Source organism: Mya arenaria, chromosome 4 (genome assembly GCF_026914265.1).
Source record: "Mya arenaria isolate MELC-2E11 chromosome 4, ASM2691426v1".
Lineage (NCBI taxonomy): Eukaryota > Metazoa > Mollusca > Bivalvia > Myida > Myidae > Mya > Mya arenaria.
The window spans coordinates 78,568,329-78,581,902 of NC_069125.1; the positions used below are offsets into that span (position 1 = coordinate 78,568,329).

The following is a 13,574-nucleotide window of genomic DNA, read 5'->3' on the forward strand; positions in this document are numbered from 1 at the left end:
TGTACACTGCACTTCTTCTTATTGGGCTTTACCATCATATGTACATCATATGTCACTAAGAGTGAATGGTGTGTTATGAACCACATTACTATACCTACACTTAAAAGTTGGGATTAAAAATCCAAGTGTCATTTTCTACTTTGGATTACATCATCACTTTTAACAAGGCGTAGAAATGCAATAAAAGTGAAGCCGTGCATGTGGAGTTTAGTGTAAACTGTTTACCCACTAGTATGATTGACAGGTCATTTCAACCAACCAATCAATGACGATTCAGTTCAATAGAGCTGAGGCAAGAATGATCGGTGACTTTTAAAAACTGCTCAGTCCGTGTCAGGGCAATATCATTTTAAGATCTACTCAATGAAAAAATGGCCCTCGGTTTGAGTTCTGTTTATTGGTCAACAAGCACATTTCACTCATTTTCTAACAATAGTAATGTCGTTTGTTCGTGAAATTAACCTCATTGATGATATTGAACTCATAGAAATCTGATGTGTGGCCTATTTGGAGCACCATTATGATCAAACCAATGATAATATAAAATTGAATGTAAACGAACCAAACATTTGTAGTAAATTGATTTACAGGGGTGATTTATCACCGAGTCAAACTTGATATATATATTATGCCTACACATACTGTCACTATGTCGCATCATGATTGAGTAATAAAAACTGGTTGTTTTCAACATGAGATATAAACCTAATTTTTAATAGTAAAAGAGCCAAAGCTCTTGCAGTTTAGGAATGGTTTCACTTCAGGCTCAAATGGGACTGAGACATCATGCACACAAACACAAAGAGACATTTCACTGGAGTTACTGATACAAATTGCCCCACGATCAAGTCTGACCGAGACATTATGTCCGTAAACACTGTCACCAAGTTTCATTGGATAAAACTTACTTTGTGTTATGTGAAACGGGAATACCTCTAGATTTACTGATGCTTTTTACCCCGCTATCCAAATTTATTGAGACATTATGCCCACAAACAATGTCACCAAGTTTTATCACGATTGGATAATAAACATTTCAGTTTATATATATATATAACAACATAAACCCATGAGTTAATGTAAGAGGGGCATAACAAATCTGCAGTTAATGATACATTCATCGATGAACAAACGTGACTGAAACATGCCAACAACCACTGTCACCAAGTGTCTTATGATTGGATAATAGATACTTAAAATATTGTCTGCACATGGCATAAGATATTTTTTCGGTAACGTGAAAGGTTCATAACAATGGAGATACTGATAGGGTTTACTCCACAACCAACTAGTCCGAGTCATTGTGCCTACTAAATACTGGCACCAAGTTTTATCAAGATTGGATAATCAATACTTCATGTTATTACCTGCACATGCTTTGGCTAAAACGGCCACCAAAAGTGATACCATGTATTTGGACAAAAAATACTTTCACGAAATCGCAAACAAATGGGAACAATAAGCTGTTTCCAATGTACAAATGTACCGTAGTTAACTTGTGTTGATGCGTTCAGGCAATATCTAATATAAGAAAGTCTTCAACACGAAACTGAGTTCCGAAAAGTGTCTTGGAATGGTGGGCATCTGTGCCAAAATTTTTTTTAATTAAGGGTTAAAGCATACACACAGACAGACAAATGTACATTGCCAAAAAAAGAACGAACAGACCGGCAAGGAAATTTGTAAGTGACAGAATATAAAAATGTCAACACTTAAATTTCTCTTTGATATTTAATTGACTTGATACAGATAATTAATGAAAATATGTATTCAAAATCAAAATATCACTACTTGCTTTTGTTTATATACAAATTCAAAGATATCTACTTACATATTCAAAATAAATGACAATATATCAAAATGTACAACCGTGCTTCGCACATGTTAAATGCACACGATAACAAAATGCATAATTATTATGCATACAATATAGAGACTGTGAACAACTAAAAAGATATTAAAATACAGCTTAATTCATTGAAAGGGATACGGGTTGGCACACAAACTCATTTAAGTCTGGCATTTTTTTTATAATCAATGCTAAAATAAGTCATGAATACATCTTTAATTATGCAAATAGGAAAATAATATTTTCTATTTCACTTAAATAGTAGAAAATCTTAGAGGAAAACTATAAGTACAGAATGTACCATTAATGTTTTTGCCATTTTTCATGAATTCAGAACTGAAATATGAAACAATTCCCCTACCATGCATACATTACATCTGGTCTTTAACCGTGATGAAGTGAAGAGAACCCAATAGTGCTTTTATCTGCATTAGATAAGACATATATTTCTTACAGCATACATTACAAACAACGATTTCTTTTAAATAATTATTTTGCCAATTAGCGGGCCAAAAATATGCATATCCATTTCTTAAAAATCCACTCTTCAACAACAATTGCATCATGTTTTGTAAAAATACCTTTTAGTCAAACAAATATAAAAATATCATTTCATAACATTCATATGACTTCATATTAGACATAAACACAGCACATTATACACACATTTAGGAAAATGGCAATAATGAAAGTAAAATAGTCATACCTTAAACTAATACTATCAGAGGTAATACTAAACTGATCCTCATGTCTAAGCTTAATCAATCAAATCAAACAAGAATGTAACACTATTACCTGATTAACATACAAGATATATACTTTCTATCATTTTTAAGGCTTTTTAGAATACCATGAAATTGCATTTAGATCAGATGAATTTAGGTTTAGAATGTAAGCATTTTGTCCCCAATACTCAGTTTCTCAAAATGTTTTAGTTTTAGCATGACATTCCAAAATATTATAAATATTATGCATCACAAAAGAAAGATTTAAAAATAATGGTCAATAAAGTTATCGTTGGAAAAGATGTATACTCCCCGACAGGGTGCCAGTCCGTGACAAATCATCGAACCGGAACATGCTGTCAATACCTGCATCATCTCTTGCTGGTAGTTGCTGAGAAAAAGCCCCGACACTAATGATCCAATATCACACTATATAGGATTTAAAAGGGCAAAAACTCATTTACGTTAAACATGCTGATAATCTGCACATTTCCTATTGTAAATAAAGATTTCTATAAAGTTGTATTGAATTCAAGCTTGTAGTGGCAGAGAAATAGTCCAAACACGAATATCATACTTTATAGAAATTGAAAGGTTCAGAACTCACTGAGCCAGAATGCAGAATGTTCTGAGAAGTGACAATATGTGCAAGTTAAGCTCCCAATAATATTTCATTAAATTCAAGCCAGAAGTTGCTGAAAAATAGCCAGGACAGGAATGGACTTTATTCACACTGATCAGAAAACAGAAGGACCATTACTCTGTGAAAACTCATCAAACTACAATGTGCTTATAACATGTGCATCTCCTAATAAAAGTTTCCCATACAGTTGAATTGAATTCAAGACGGTAATGAATGGTGGGACAGACTGGTCCTATATCAACATATGTCATGTCAACAGCACAAAGGGCCAAAATGGAAGTAAGAGTTAACATTTTTTGTGTGTTATCCTTGGTGTTTGGTGTTCATGTGGTGTTTGTTTAGGCCTCATGTTGTAATTAATGTTTAATTATTTAACATACATGTATATATGGTGTTGTTTTTTAGCCATGTATCATGTATTACTTACTGAAATAAATATATATACCTATATAGCAATATAAAGAAATTAAAAATCACAGATCATCAAACTGGAACCTTCTGAAAATATGTGCATCTCCTCGTGTTAGGGTGGGTTGCTATAATGTTTCATTGAAGATGAACTGGCCGTTGATGAGACACAAAAAGTGGTATAGACAAACAACTAAATGCTCAATTTTTTGGGGGAAAATATTAAAAAAACATTAACAAAAATGTTACACGCATGTACTTGTTCACTTATTTGGAACATCATCATTATGCCTGTAGCAAAACAACCCCATTGAAATTCTTTAAATTAACTATCCAAACCAATCCAATGTCTTTTAAGTATCTCCCTGAACACATTGCATGTCTTCTAACTATCTTCCCAAGCCTCATTGCCATTCTTTTAACTACCTACTACATCAGTTAATTCAGCAATTTCTTCCCTTTCCTTCTTGACAATGGCCAGATCAACTTCTGTATCCATCTCATCATGACCTTTACCCATATCAACCTCAGGAGGAAGCAAAACCTCACCCACATCATCCTCTCCATCAGCTGGCTTTAACATGACTCCTCTATGACTTTTTGCTATTTCCTGTGTTTCCTCTAAACTAATTCCATGCTTAGAAATCATGTGAGCTTCCAGGTTTGACTGGTTCATGAACATCTTGTAGCAAACCTGGCAGGATATGTGGGATGATTTTTTCTGGTTGGTGTCCACATGCTGTTTCAAGTGGACTTTCAAGTTGTAGTTTGTGTTGAATGTTTTATAGCAGATGTGACACACAAACTCCTTCACATTGTAGTGAACAATCCTGACATGCTGCTTCAAGTTGCTGTAAGTGGAACACTTCTTACCACATCTCAAACATGATAAAGTATTTTTATCAATTTCAGCTTTAATCATCTCATTAAAAGGTAAGTTGCCTTGATACCTTCTTGCTTTAAACACACCTTCTGCTGCTGCTGCCACTGCTGCTGCTGCTATTGCTGCTGCAGGACTCATTGTCATCAAGTCCGGAGTTGCAAGCATATTTTTCACATTAACCTCATCAGATTTCCTTACAGAACTTAAATCAATTGCATCACTCTTATTCAAATCACTCCTCTCAGTGCCATCATGATTTTCATTCTGTATTTCATCTCCCTGAAGTTGTTCTTCCTCACCACTGTCATCACATTCTTCATCAGGCTGAATATTTTCTAAATAATTGTTTTCAACATGAAGTCCATTTTCTATCCTTTCACCATTGTCTTCACTATGATTATCATACACCCTACTTTCTTGTTTCATGTTATATATAGTATTTTCTTGCTTCATGTTTTCCATGTTCTGACTGATATCTCCAGATTCTGCATCATTATACTTAGTTTCCTCTTTGGTAGCGTCTAGTATAGCTTCAAGCATATCACCAAGGATCTGGTGCTTCCGTACGATATGCTTTCTTAAATCATATTTACGACTGTAGGAACTTTTGCAAATTGAACATGTGAATGATTTTGACAGACCAGTGTGTTTTTGTTTATGGGCTGTGAGAAGGTACCACTTCCTTGTGCTGGTGAAACCACAGAGACCACACTTATAAATATGTTCAATACTTCCATTTTTCTCAACTTCCACTGTACTGTATGGCAATTGTTCATTCATCAAGTCTAGATTTTTTTCATCAATATTTTCTGTACCATTTCCATTGCCCTTCATTTTTAATTTCGGTTTGATATGCGGAAACTTTGTAAGGTGATTAAATGATGCCTCATGTTTTATTTCAGATTGATCTTTTCCACCATGGATTCCTCCATCAAGTCCTTCTCTCACTTCAGAACTAACATCCATCTCTGACTCCTGATATTCGCTCATGTCTATGCTGGAATCTGCCAGACTTGTACCAGCAGTGCCTTTGTTTGAAGTTAGATCCGAGGCCTCAACCACATTAGCCAGCTCTTCACCATAGATATTATGAGACTTCATAACATGACCTGTGAGAACATATCTGCGAGTATAGCCTTTGGAACAAATAACACACACAAACGGCTTTGTCTTTGTATGCTTAAGCATATGATTATTGGTCATGTAATACCTGCGATCACATGTGAAGCCACACAGACGGCACCGGTAGCTCTTCTCATCACGGCTATTTTCGTTCAACACCTCATACGGCAACTCTCCATTGAAATCGTTAAAGCTGGAATGCGAATCTTCAAAATCACTCTCGCCAAACTCTGATTTGATTCCCAGCTGAAATAATGCGGCATTATTTGTCTCTACTTGCAATGATAGTGGTTTGTCAATACTGGAAAAATCTATGTTATGTTCTGGTGTCCTCTGTGAATTAAGGACTTCATTTTCTACAGCATCTTTCAACTCTGATTTGACATTTGAAGAATCATCTTTCTTTGGCTTTACAAATTCTAAAGCATCTTTGAATACATGCAGAAGTGTGCCAATACATTCTGGGCTCACATAATGGTCATCAATGAGATGCTTAATAAGAGCATCTCTTGAAATAAGGCAAAGGGAGCAGAGGGGGCATCTCACAGAGTCAAAAGTGTTCATGGCATCATTAATAGGTGCCTCTGAAGGACTTGATTCTGACATGCCAGTGCACATTATTGTTTCTTCCTCTGTTTTCATTTTTCCATTAGGAGTTTCATCCCTCTCAGCAGCTTCATTATCCAAATAAAAAGACTCTGGGAAATTTGTTGGCATATTTATGCTTGAGTTGATATTTGGACTGTTATTTTCCTGTGTAAACATAATCCGGCTTTTTTCAACAAACATCCCCAATTCCTGGTCGGTCTTGCTGTGTATTTTTGAAATATGAGCACGAAGGTTGTTCAGTCGTGGAAATGGTCGATGGCAAATTCCACATCTGTATGGTCTCTGCCCTGAAAAGGAGATACTGAATTCAATGTTTTCAGTCACCAGCATAGTACACTTTGTATTGTCCAAACTACAAGCAAATCTAAATGTACATAACAATGAAGTAATCAGAGCTGAAATACTTATAAAAAATATATATATCCATAAAATCAGACAGAATGACACTTAAGTGTAATTGGTAATTAATTACTTGCATGATGTCAAACACATTAAATAGACTGTATATATCTGATCAAAGGTTTGTACATTTGGCCTACTTTCAGCAGACAAATGAAATGCTTTCTATGTTTATCGGTGGAAGAAGAAAAATGTTGGTAAATTTACCTTTATTTTTATTTAGAATACTGTCCAAGTCATAAGGCATATACTGTACCTGCGTGCATTCGAAGATGACAATTCAGATTTGACTTGCTTCTGAAGGTTTTATCACAGACTGAGCATGTATACAGCCTGCCGGTTTCATCGTGTTGGAGAGTGTAATTCTTGCTTATTGGAACATCACCAGGCTTTTCTGGAGTTGAGAAGATCGAATTGCTCCCCTCTTCAAGTAAACTTTCACTGAATGAGGTGGAATTCTGACCTGATAAAACATATCATAAAACCAATTTATTTAGCACCAAAATGAGCATTTTTTCTAAATCATGTCTTAACATTTCTTAACAATTGAGCTATTTTAGGAACTTTTCATGATGTTTTATCATTGTAAATTAACAAGCATTTTGTTCACATTTCAAACAAAATTATTTTTGACCCTATAAAATGAGAACAATTTCTTTATGAAGATAGAAACCAAGAAGAAAGGCCGATTTAAACAATACACAAAGAAAACATTGTTTAGTGTTGTAAACTCGTAGAAAACTCAGCAAGCAACAATTGTTTTGTGCGAAAACATGCAAAAAGTGACTTTTAACAAGAGCTGTCACAGTATGTGACGAATGCCCCCGAATGTGACATTCACCTACGAACAAGGTCAGTACATGAAAAGTTTATCTTGCCTTTACGTGTCAAATACATATGGCAAGTTATTTTAAATTGCCTCTGAACATAAAAAAATACCACCCATACTTGACAACCTACACTGTTATGTCCTTATATGCAGCACTCCATTGTGAATAAACACTATGTGTGACCTTGACCTTTGAGGCAGGGACACGGGTCTTGCACACGACACGTTGTCTTCGTATGTGGAACACATGTGGCAAGTTATTTTAAAATCTGTCCATACAAGAGAAAGTTACAGCCCGGACACGACAACCAATACTCTATGTCCTTATATGCAGCACTCCATTGTGAATAAACACTAAGTGTGACCTTGACCTTTGAGGTAGGGACACGGGTCATGCAGGCGACACGTCGTCTTGGTATGTGGAACACATATGTCAAGTTATTTTAAAATCTGTCCATACAAGGGAAAGTTACAGCCCGGACACGACAACCAATACTCTATGTCCTTATATGCAGCACTCCATTGTTAATAAACTCTAAGTGTGACCTTGACCTTTGAGGTAGGGACACGGGTTTTGCACGCGACACGTTGTCTTGGTATGTGGAACACATTTGGCAAGTTATTTTAAAATCTGTCCATACAAGGGAAAGTTACAGCCCGGACACGACAACCTATACTCTATGTCCTTATATGCAGCACTCCATTGTAAATAAACACTAAGTGTGACCTTGACCTTTGAGGTAGGGACACGGGTCTTGCATGTGACACGTCGTCTTGGTATGTGGAACACATGTGGCAAGTTATTTTAAAATCTATCCATACAAGAGAAAGTTACAGCCCGGACACGACAACCTATACTCTATGTCCTTATATGCAGCACTCCATTGTGAATAAACACTAAGTGTGACCTTGACCTTCGAGGTAGGGACACGGGTCTTGCACGCGACACATCGTCTTGGTATGTGGTACACATGTGGCAAGTTATTTTAAAATCTGTCCATACAAGAGAATGTTACAGCCCGGACACGACAACCTATACTCTATGTCCTTATATGCAGCACTCCATTGTGAATAAACACTAAGTGTGACCTTGACCTTTGAGGTAGGGACACGAGTCTTGCACGCCACACGTCGTCTTGGTATGTGGAACACATGTGGCAAGTTATTTTAAAATATGTCCATACAAGGGAAAGTTACAGAGCCGGACGGACGGACGGACGGACGGTGCGATTTTAATATGCCCACCTTCGGGGGCATAAAAATACAAAAACTTTGTAAAACAGAACATGACAGCTGGAATAAACTAAGTGACAACACAAGGATCTCTGTCTCAATAGATTCTTCAAATTCAAATTTTGAGCACAATCAGGCTAATTTTTGTATTACATCACAGGAGTTAAAGGTAGTTCTTGTCAGTTGAGATAGTTCAAGATTCATTCCGTTTAAATGCCTTGAAAACTGACCACAGACAGTAAATATAATTTGGCACATCGGTCTGATGTAATAAAGTCATAGTTTACTGCCACAAACAATGATTTCAGACAAAAATATTTTTAATAAGGAGTGTAACCTTAACATCCCCAAAGTGTGGTAAATCAATTTCTGTGGCAGACAATCGATAAAGTTACGGTCGGTGGAATTACTGAAAACCCGAAAACTTGGGAACCCTGTAAATTTTCATTAGTATATATACAACAATAGAGTATCAGAGGTTGTTTGTACGCCCAGATTTAATAAAAAAAAAAATTATGGGTTGTATGCTGTACTTGTTGGTGGTTTTGTATGCCGGGATTTAATACTTCATTGTCTTTGTGGCTTGTATGCAAAAGTTGTTGTTGAATGTAGAGGGGTGGGGAAGTTGGGTGGGGGGGGGGTTAAAACTGCATTGTGTTTTAGGGTGGGGAAGTCGGAGGGGGGATGGCTAAAACTAGGGAACCCCTTTCATTATCATAAGTACATACTATAGAGTATGCGAGGTGGTTTGTACACCGGTGTTTAATACTGCATTGTGTTTAGTGGGTTCTATGTCGTGGGGAGGGGGGGGGGGGAGGCAGGTGTTGGCGGCTTAACCCTGAGAACCCCTTTCATTTTTATAAGTACATACAATATCTAGAGTATGCGAGATAGTTTGTATGCCTGGGTTTAAAACTGCATTGTGTTAGCGTGGGGAAGTCGGAGGGGAGGGGATGGGATGGCTAAAACTAGGGAACCCCTTTTATTATCATAAGTATACTATAGAGTATGTGAGGTGGTTTGTACACCGGGGTTTAATACTGAATTAAGTTTAGTGGGTTTTATGTCGTGGTTGAGCGTGCCGGCAGTAGAAGAGGGGTAGGGAAGTCGGAGGGGGGGGGGGACTATGAAGAAGTCTCAAATACTACTTTCAGATACTTCATTTGAAATTGTAGAGGTGTGGTAGACTAGGGCTCATACTACTGTACTCTGCGAGGTGAGAATACTGTGAGTGTGGAAGGGGGGGGGGGCGGAAGGGGAGGGTTGTGGCTAATTTAAATGATACAGAGTCATACTTTTTACTCATTTTACTGGCGACTTACGTATTTTACATTGTGTTTATTCTTTGTCTAAAGCATTTAACACTATTTTTTATACAATTGTTGGAAAATGTGATCTAAATAAACGAACTATGATAACATGCTTTGTTCATTCAATTTTCTTAAGTGAAACTTGCATTGTATTGGACAGCACCGCAAGGTAATGAACAGCAAAAGACATTCAGATCAGAGATCTGATTAGACAGCAGCCGGTAATAAAGATTAAGAGGCTGATGTATTGGTATCAAGCGGGAGCTGATGTATTAAATTGTTCCCCCCCCCCCCTCCTCTATTTTGTATCGCTCCTTCAAATGATAAATAGTTCAGTATTTGTGTTTAATCATTTACACTAAAAGGAAAAGAAAATCGTTAAATAATATAATTGTTTTTGACAGACCATACCACATCGCCTAACCACAAACTAGAGGATAGCGATAAAGCGAATTATCCGAAATCATGTTGTCCGAAATAACTTAAAATGTAAACAAAAGAAATTAATAGTGGTATTTCTACATTCCATTTGAATGTGAGTTATCACAAATAAAAAGGAGCTTTAATTTCATTGCAAATATATGTCATTGAAACGACAAAAGAAAGTAAAACGTCAATTACCATCATCTTCATTTTCCATTTTTCTAAATCCGATGGCAGCAAGCAACAGTTTTAACAAATGCAAACAAAGAAGAGTTGTCTTTCTTTGTTATCAATTTAACGGTGTAATGAACTGATCCTATCTATAGCCATGTAGAACTCAACACATACATCACTGATCGACTTTACGAATGAGCCCTGGGTGGGGTGGAAGACAGGAATAAGCACCGTGCCCCAACCAAACAACAGGCACTTGACGTACTGGTAAGTCTTGATGGATTCAGACGTCACCACTTGTAAACATGTACATGTACGTCAGAGTTGATATTAGACTACGTCATATTCTGATTTAATCCTATTTTATTGTTATTAAGGCATGAACACATTCGAATGCGAATATATATTTATATACAAAAGGGTTGGGCCGCAATATTTTATTTTAAAACGTTTCCATATCGGCCCTCGCCATTTTGTTAGACTAATGTCATCAATGTCGGATAATAGCGCATTGATCGAGCTTATGCTTCTTGATTATCATATACCCGACTTTAATAGCGATTCTTGAACAAAGTAATGCCATCATAATTTATAAATTATCACTATGATCTGAAACTGCTATGTTTAGAAAAATATGGAGTAAACTAATTGTATTAAAATGATATAGTTCAATTAAGATACGATGAATTTTGTATAACTGCACTTACACAACTTCACAAAAGACAACAGAAGACAAATTTGTAGACCGGTACCCTACGTTACTTTCGCAAAAGGGAATGAGGGTAATATTCTACTTATTTCGGTGTCAGAAATAAACGTATGTTTGATGGGTTTTTTTTATTTGGTATACTTTTGCATATCGGTTTGACGTCAGAATACAATGTATTGATATCGAAATCTGACGCCAGAATCCGCCGTCAATATTTCTGAAAATGTTCGTTATATAATGTACTTACTATGCAGTTTCTAATATTTAATGACTTCAATTACCACGCACTGATGAACTATTAACATGACCCGCCGGAGCTGAAATATTCAATGCTTTACAATGTTTATCTCAATAATAGCGTCACTTGGCATCATAAGTGTTCCTCATCTGGAGCTGTACTCTCAAACATTGACCGTTTTGACAATTTCCTTCATTTTTTGTCTTAGAAATAGCCAGTTTTTGCGTAAATGTCTGGAAACCAGTGATATAAGTGTGCTCAAAAACGATAAGATCGCAGTTTTTCATATGTATGTTCGAAAATAATGGTTTATGGCTAAAGGAGGTACTAAACGCTGAAATTTTCGGCAGTTTTTCTTACAATTGCGATTCGAGTGTTTTAATGTGAATTATCCTATACTAGTCTAACTGAACTGAAGACATTGATGCAAAAATTAGTTTTTTTCTGAAGAAAAAAATCTGAAATGTCAAAACTGTCATTCTGAGAGAGTGCAACTTTAAAGACAAGCTAGGAATTATCCCGCATGTTTAGGTTCACTAATACCAGTGTTTGTATACCATGAGATTAATTACGTCTGAAGGCAACATTTTGCTTCGAATCAAGACTTTAAACAAGGATAACTTTACTATTTCTTTACCATTTCGAATGCCGTTGAAACATAGCCGGTAGTCTAAGCCGCTTTCAGAGCCCCGCATTCGATCTTTTACCAGAGTTTGATTGAGAGTTTAGTTTCTTTAAACACTTCGACAAACCTTTTCATAAAACGGCGGCGCACTGTCAACACACTATTTGGAAATAGGTTTGTCGAAGTGTTTGAGGAAATTAATCACCTAATCATGATCAAACTCCGGTAATAAAACACAGGCGGTGCTCTTTAAGCGGCATTGACTGCCATTTGTTTCATTTAAACTGGTGTAGAAAAATATAAGTTATCTTAGTCCTCATTCTAAACGAAATGTTGCCTTCCGATGTACAAAGCATTTATCACGTAATTTATCACGTGGTATTCACACACTGAATACACATAAACTAAGCCTTTAAAGCTGCACTCTCACAGATATTGCATTTTTACAACTTCTTTATTTTTTGTCTTGGAAAGAGCATTTTTTTTCGTAAATATCTGCAAACCAATGATAAAAGACAAAAAATCAGGTCGTAGATTTTCATATTTCCGTTCGAAAATTACTGTGTTATGGCTTAAACCGTTACTAACGCAAAACATCAATTTTTGGACTTGTCTTATATACATTTTTTTGTATTTTCGCAAAAATCGACTCGTCCCAAGGCAAAAAAAAGTTGTCAAAACGTTTAATCTGTGAGAGTGTAACTTTAACCCAATGCTTCAGATAAGGCGCTTTAATGCGTAAAGGCTCATTTAAGTTTAAACCTTTGATTATCTAATCGCATCGGTTTGATTCAATACACATTTTTAATCGACCACGTAAGGAAATAATCGCCTATATGTTTGGCCAAATGGAGAGTAGCCATGCACTATGCATCACTTTTCTTCCTTTTAGCATCGTGCGTCGCCAGGCAGTATATCCAGACATTGTAGCCGGCAGCGAAACTTGGCTATACCAAGATTATAGGTATCATCCATGGCCGAAAGTTTAAGATAGGTTCATTCCGACCCGAGCGTATATAGGGTGTTTTGCGGAAACGAGGTTTACCGAGATTGCAAAACACCCTACGTGAGGGTCGGGATGAACCTATTTTACACGAGCGGCTATGGTAGATGCTTTTTCTCCAACCTCAGTTAAACAAAATTAAGGAAAACTATATTTTTTGCTGGAACTCTTTTGTTCTTAATGAAAATAATTGCGTATAGATATGCGATCGTTTTTGGTTGTCATGGATATGCGCACAGTGATTCAGATTATGTTAATAGTCAAATCGGTCTTGAAATAGTTCTAAGGAGAGTGAAGCATTATTTCTTGAAAGGTGCGTGTAAACTGTTTTATGGTGACATTTGAAGCGAGAAATGATTAATTAGCGTTCTAAATATTGCCACAAGAGAAGA

General features: G+C 36.3%; 1 protein-coding gene across 1 annotated transcript; it reads right to left on the minus strand.

Annotated features, from left to right (window-relative positions):
* Window positions 1-1,717: 1,717 nt before the first annotated feature.
* On the minus strand, window positions 1,718-10,672 carry LOC128233061 (zinc finger protein Xfin-like). Its single transcript, XM_052946938.1, has 3 exons — window positions 10,632-10,672; window positions 6,895-7,101; window positions 1,718-6,526 (listed from the first exon to the last, which is right to left on the minus strand). Exons 1-3 carry the CDS (start codon window positions 10,648-10,650, stop codon window positions 4,044-4,046), a joined length of 2,709 nt encoding a protein of 902 aa, XP_052802898.1. The 5' UTR covers window positions 10,651-10,672; the 3' UTR covers window positions 1,718-4,043.
* Window positions 10,673-13,574: the final 2,902 nt, after the last annotated feature.

What these genes read in the sequence shown, in the direction of transcription:
- LOC128233061 (XM_052946938.1), bottom strand. An exon ending in TCATCTTCGAATGCACGCAG is followed by an intron (nt 6,527 to 6,894) that starts GTACAGTATATG and finishes TCTCCTTTTCAG; the next exon opens with GGCAGAGACCATACAGATGT.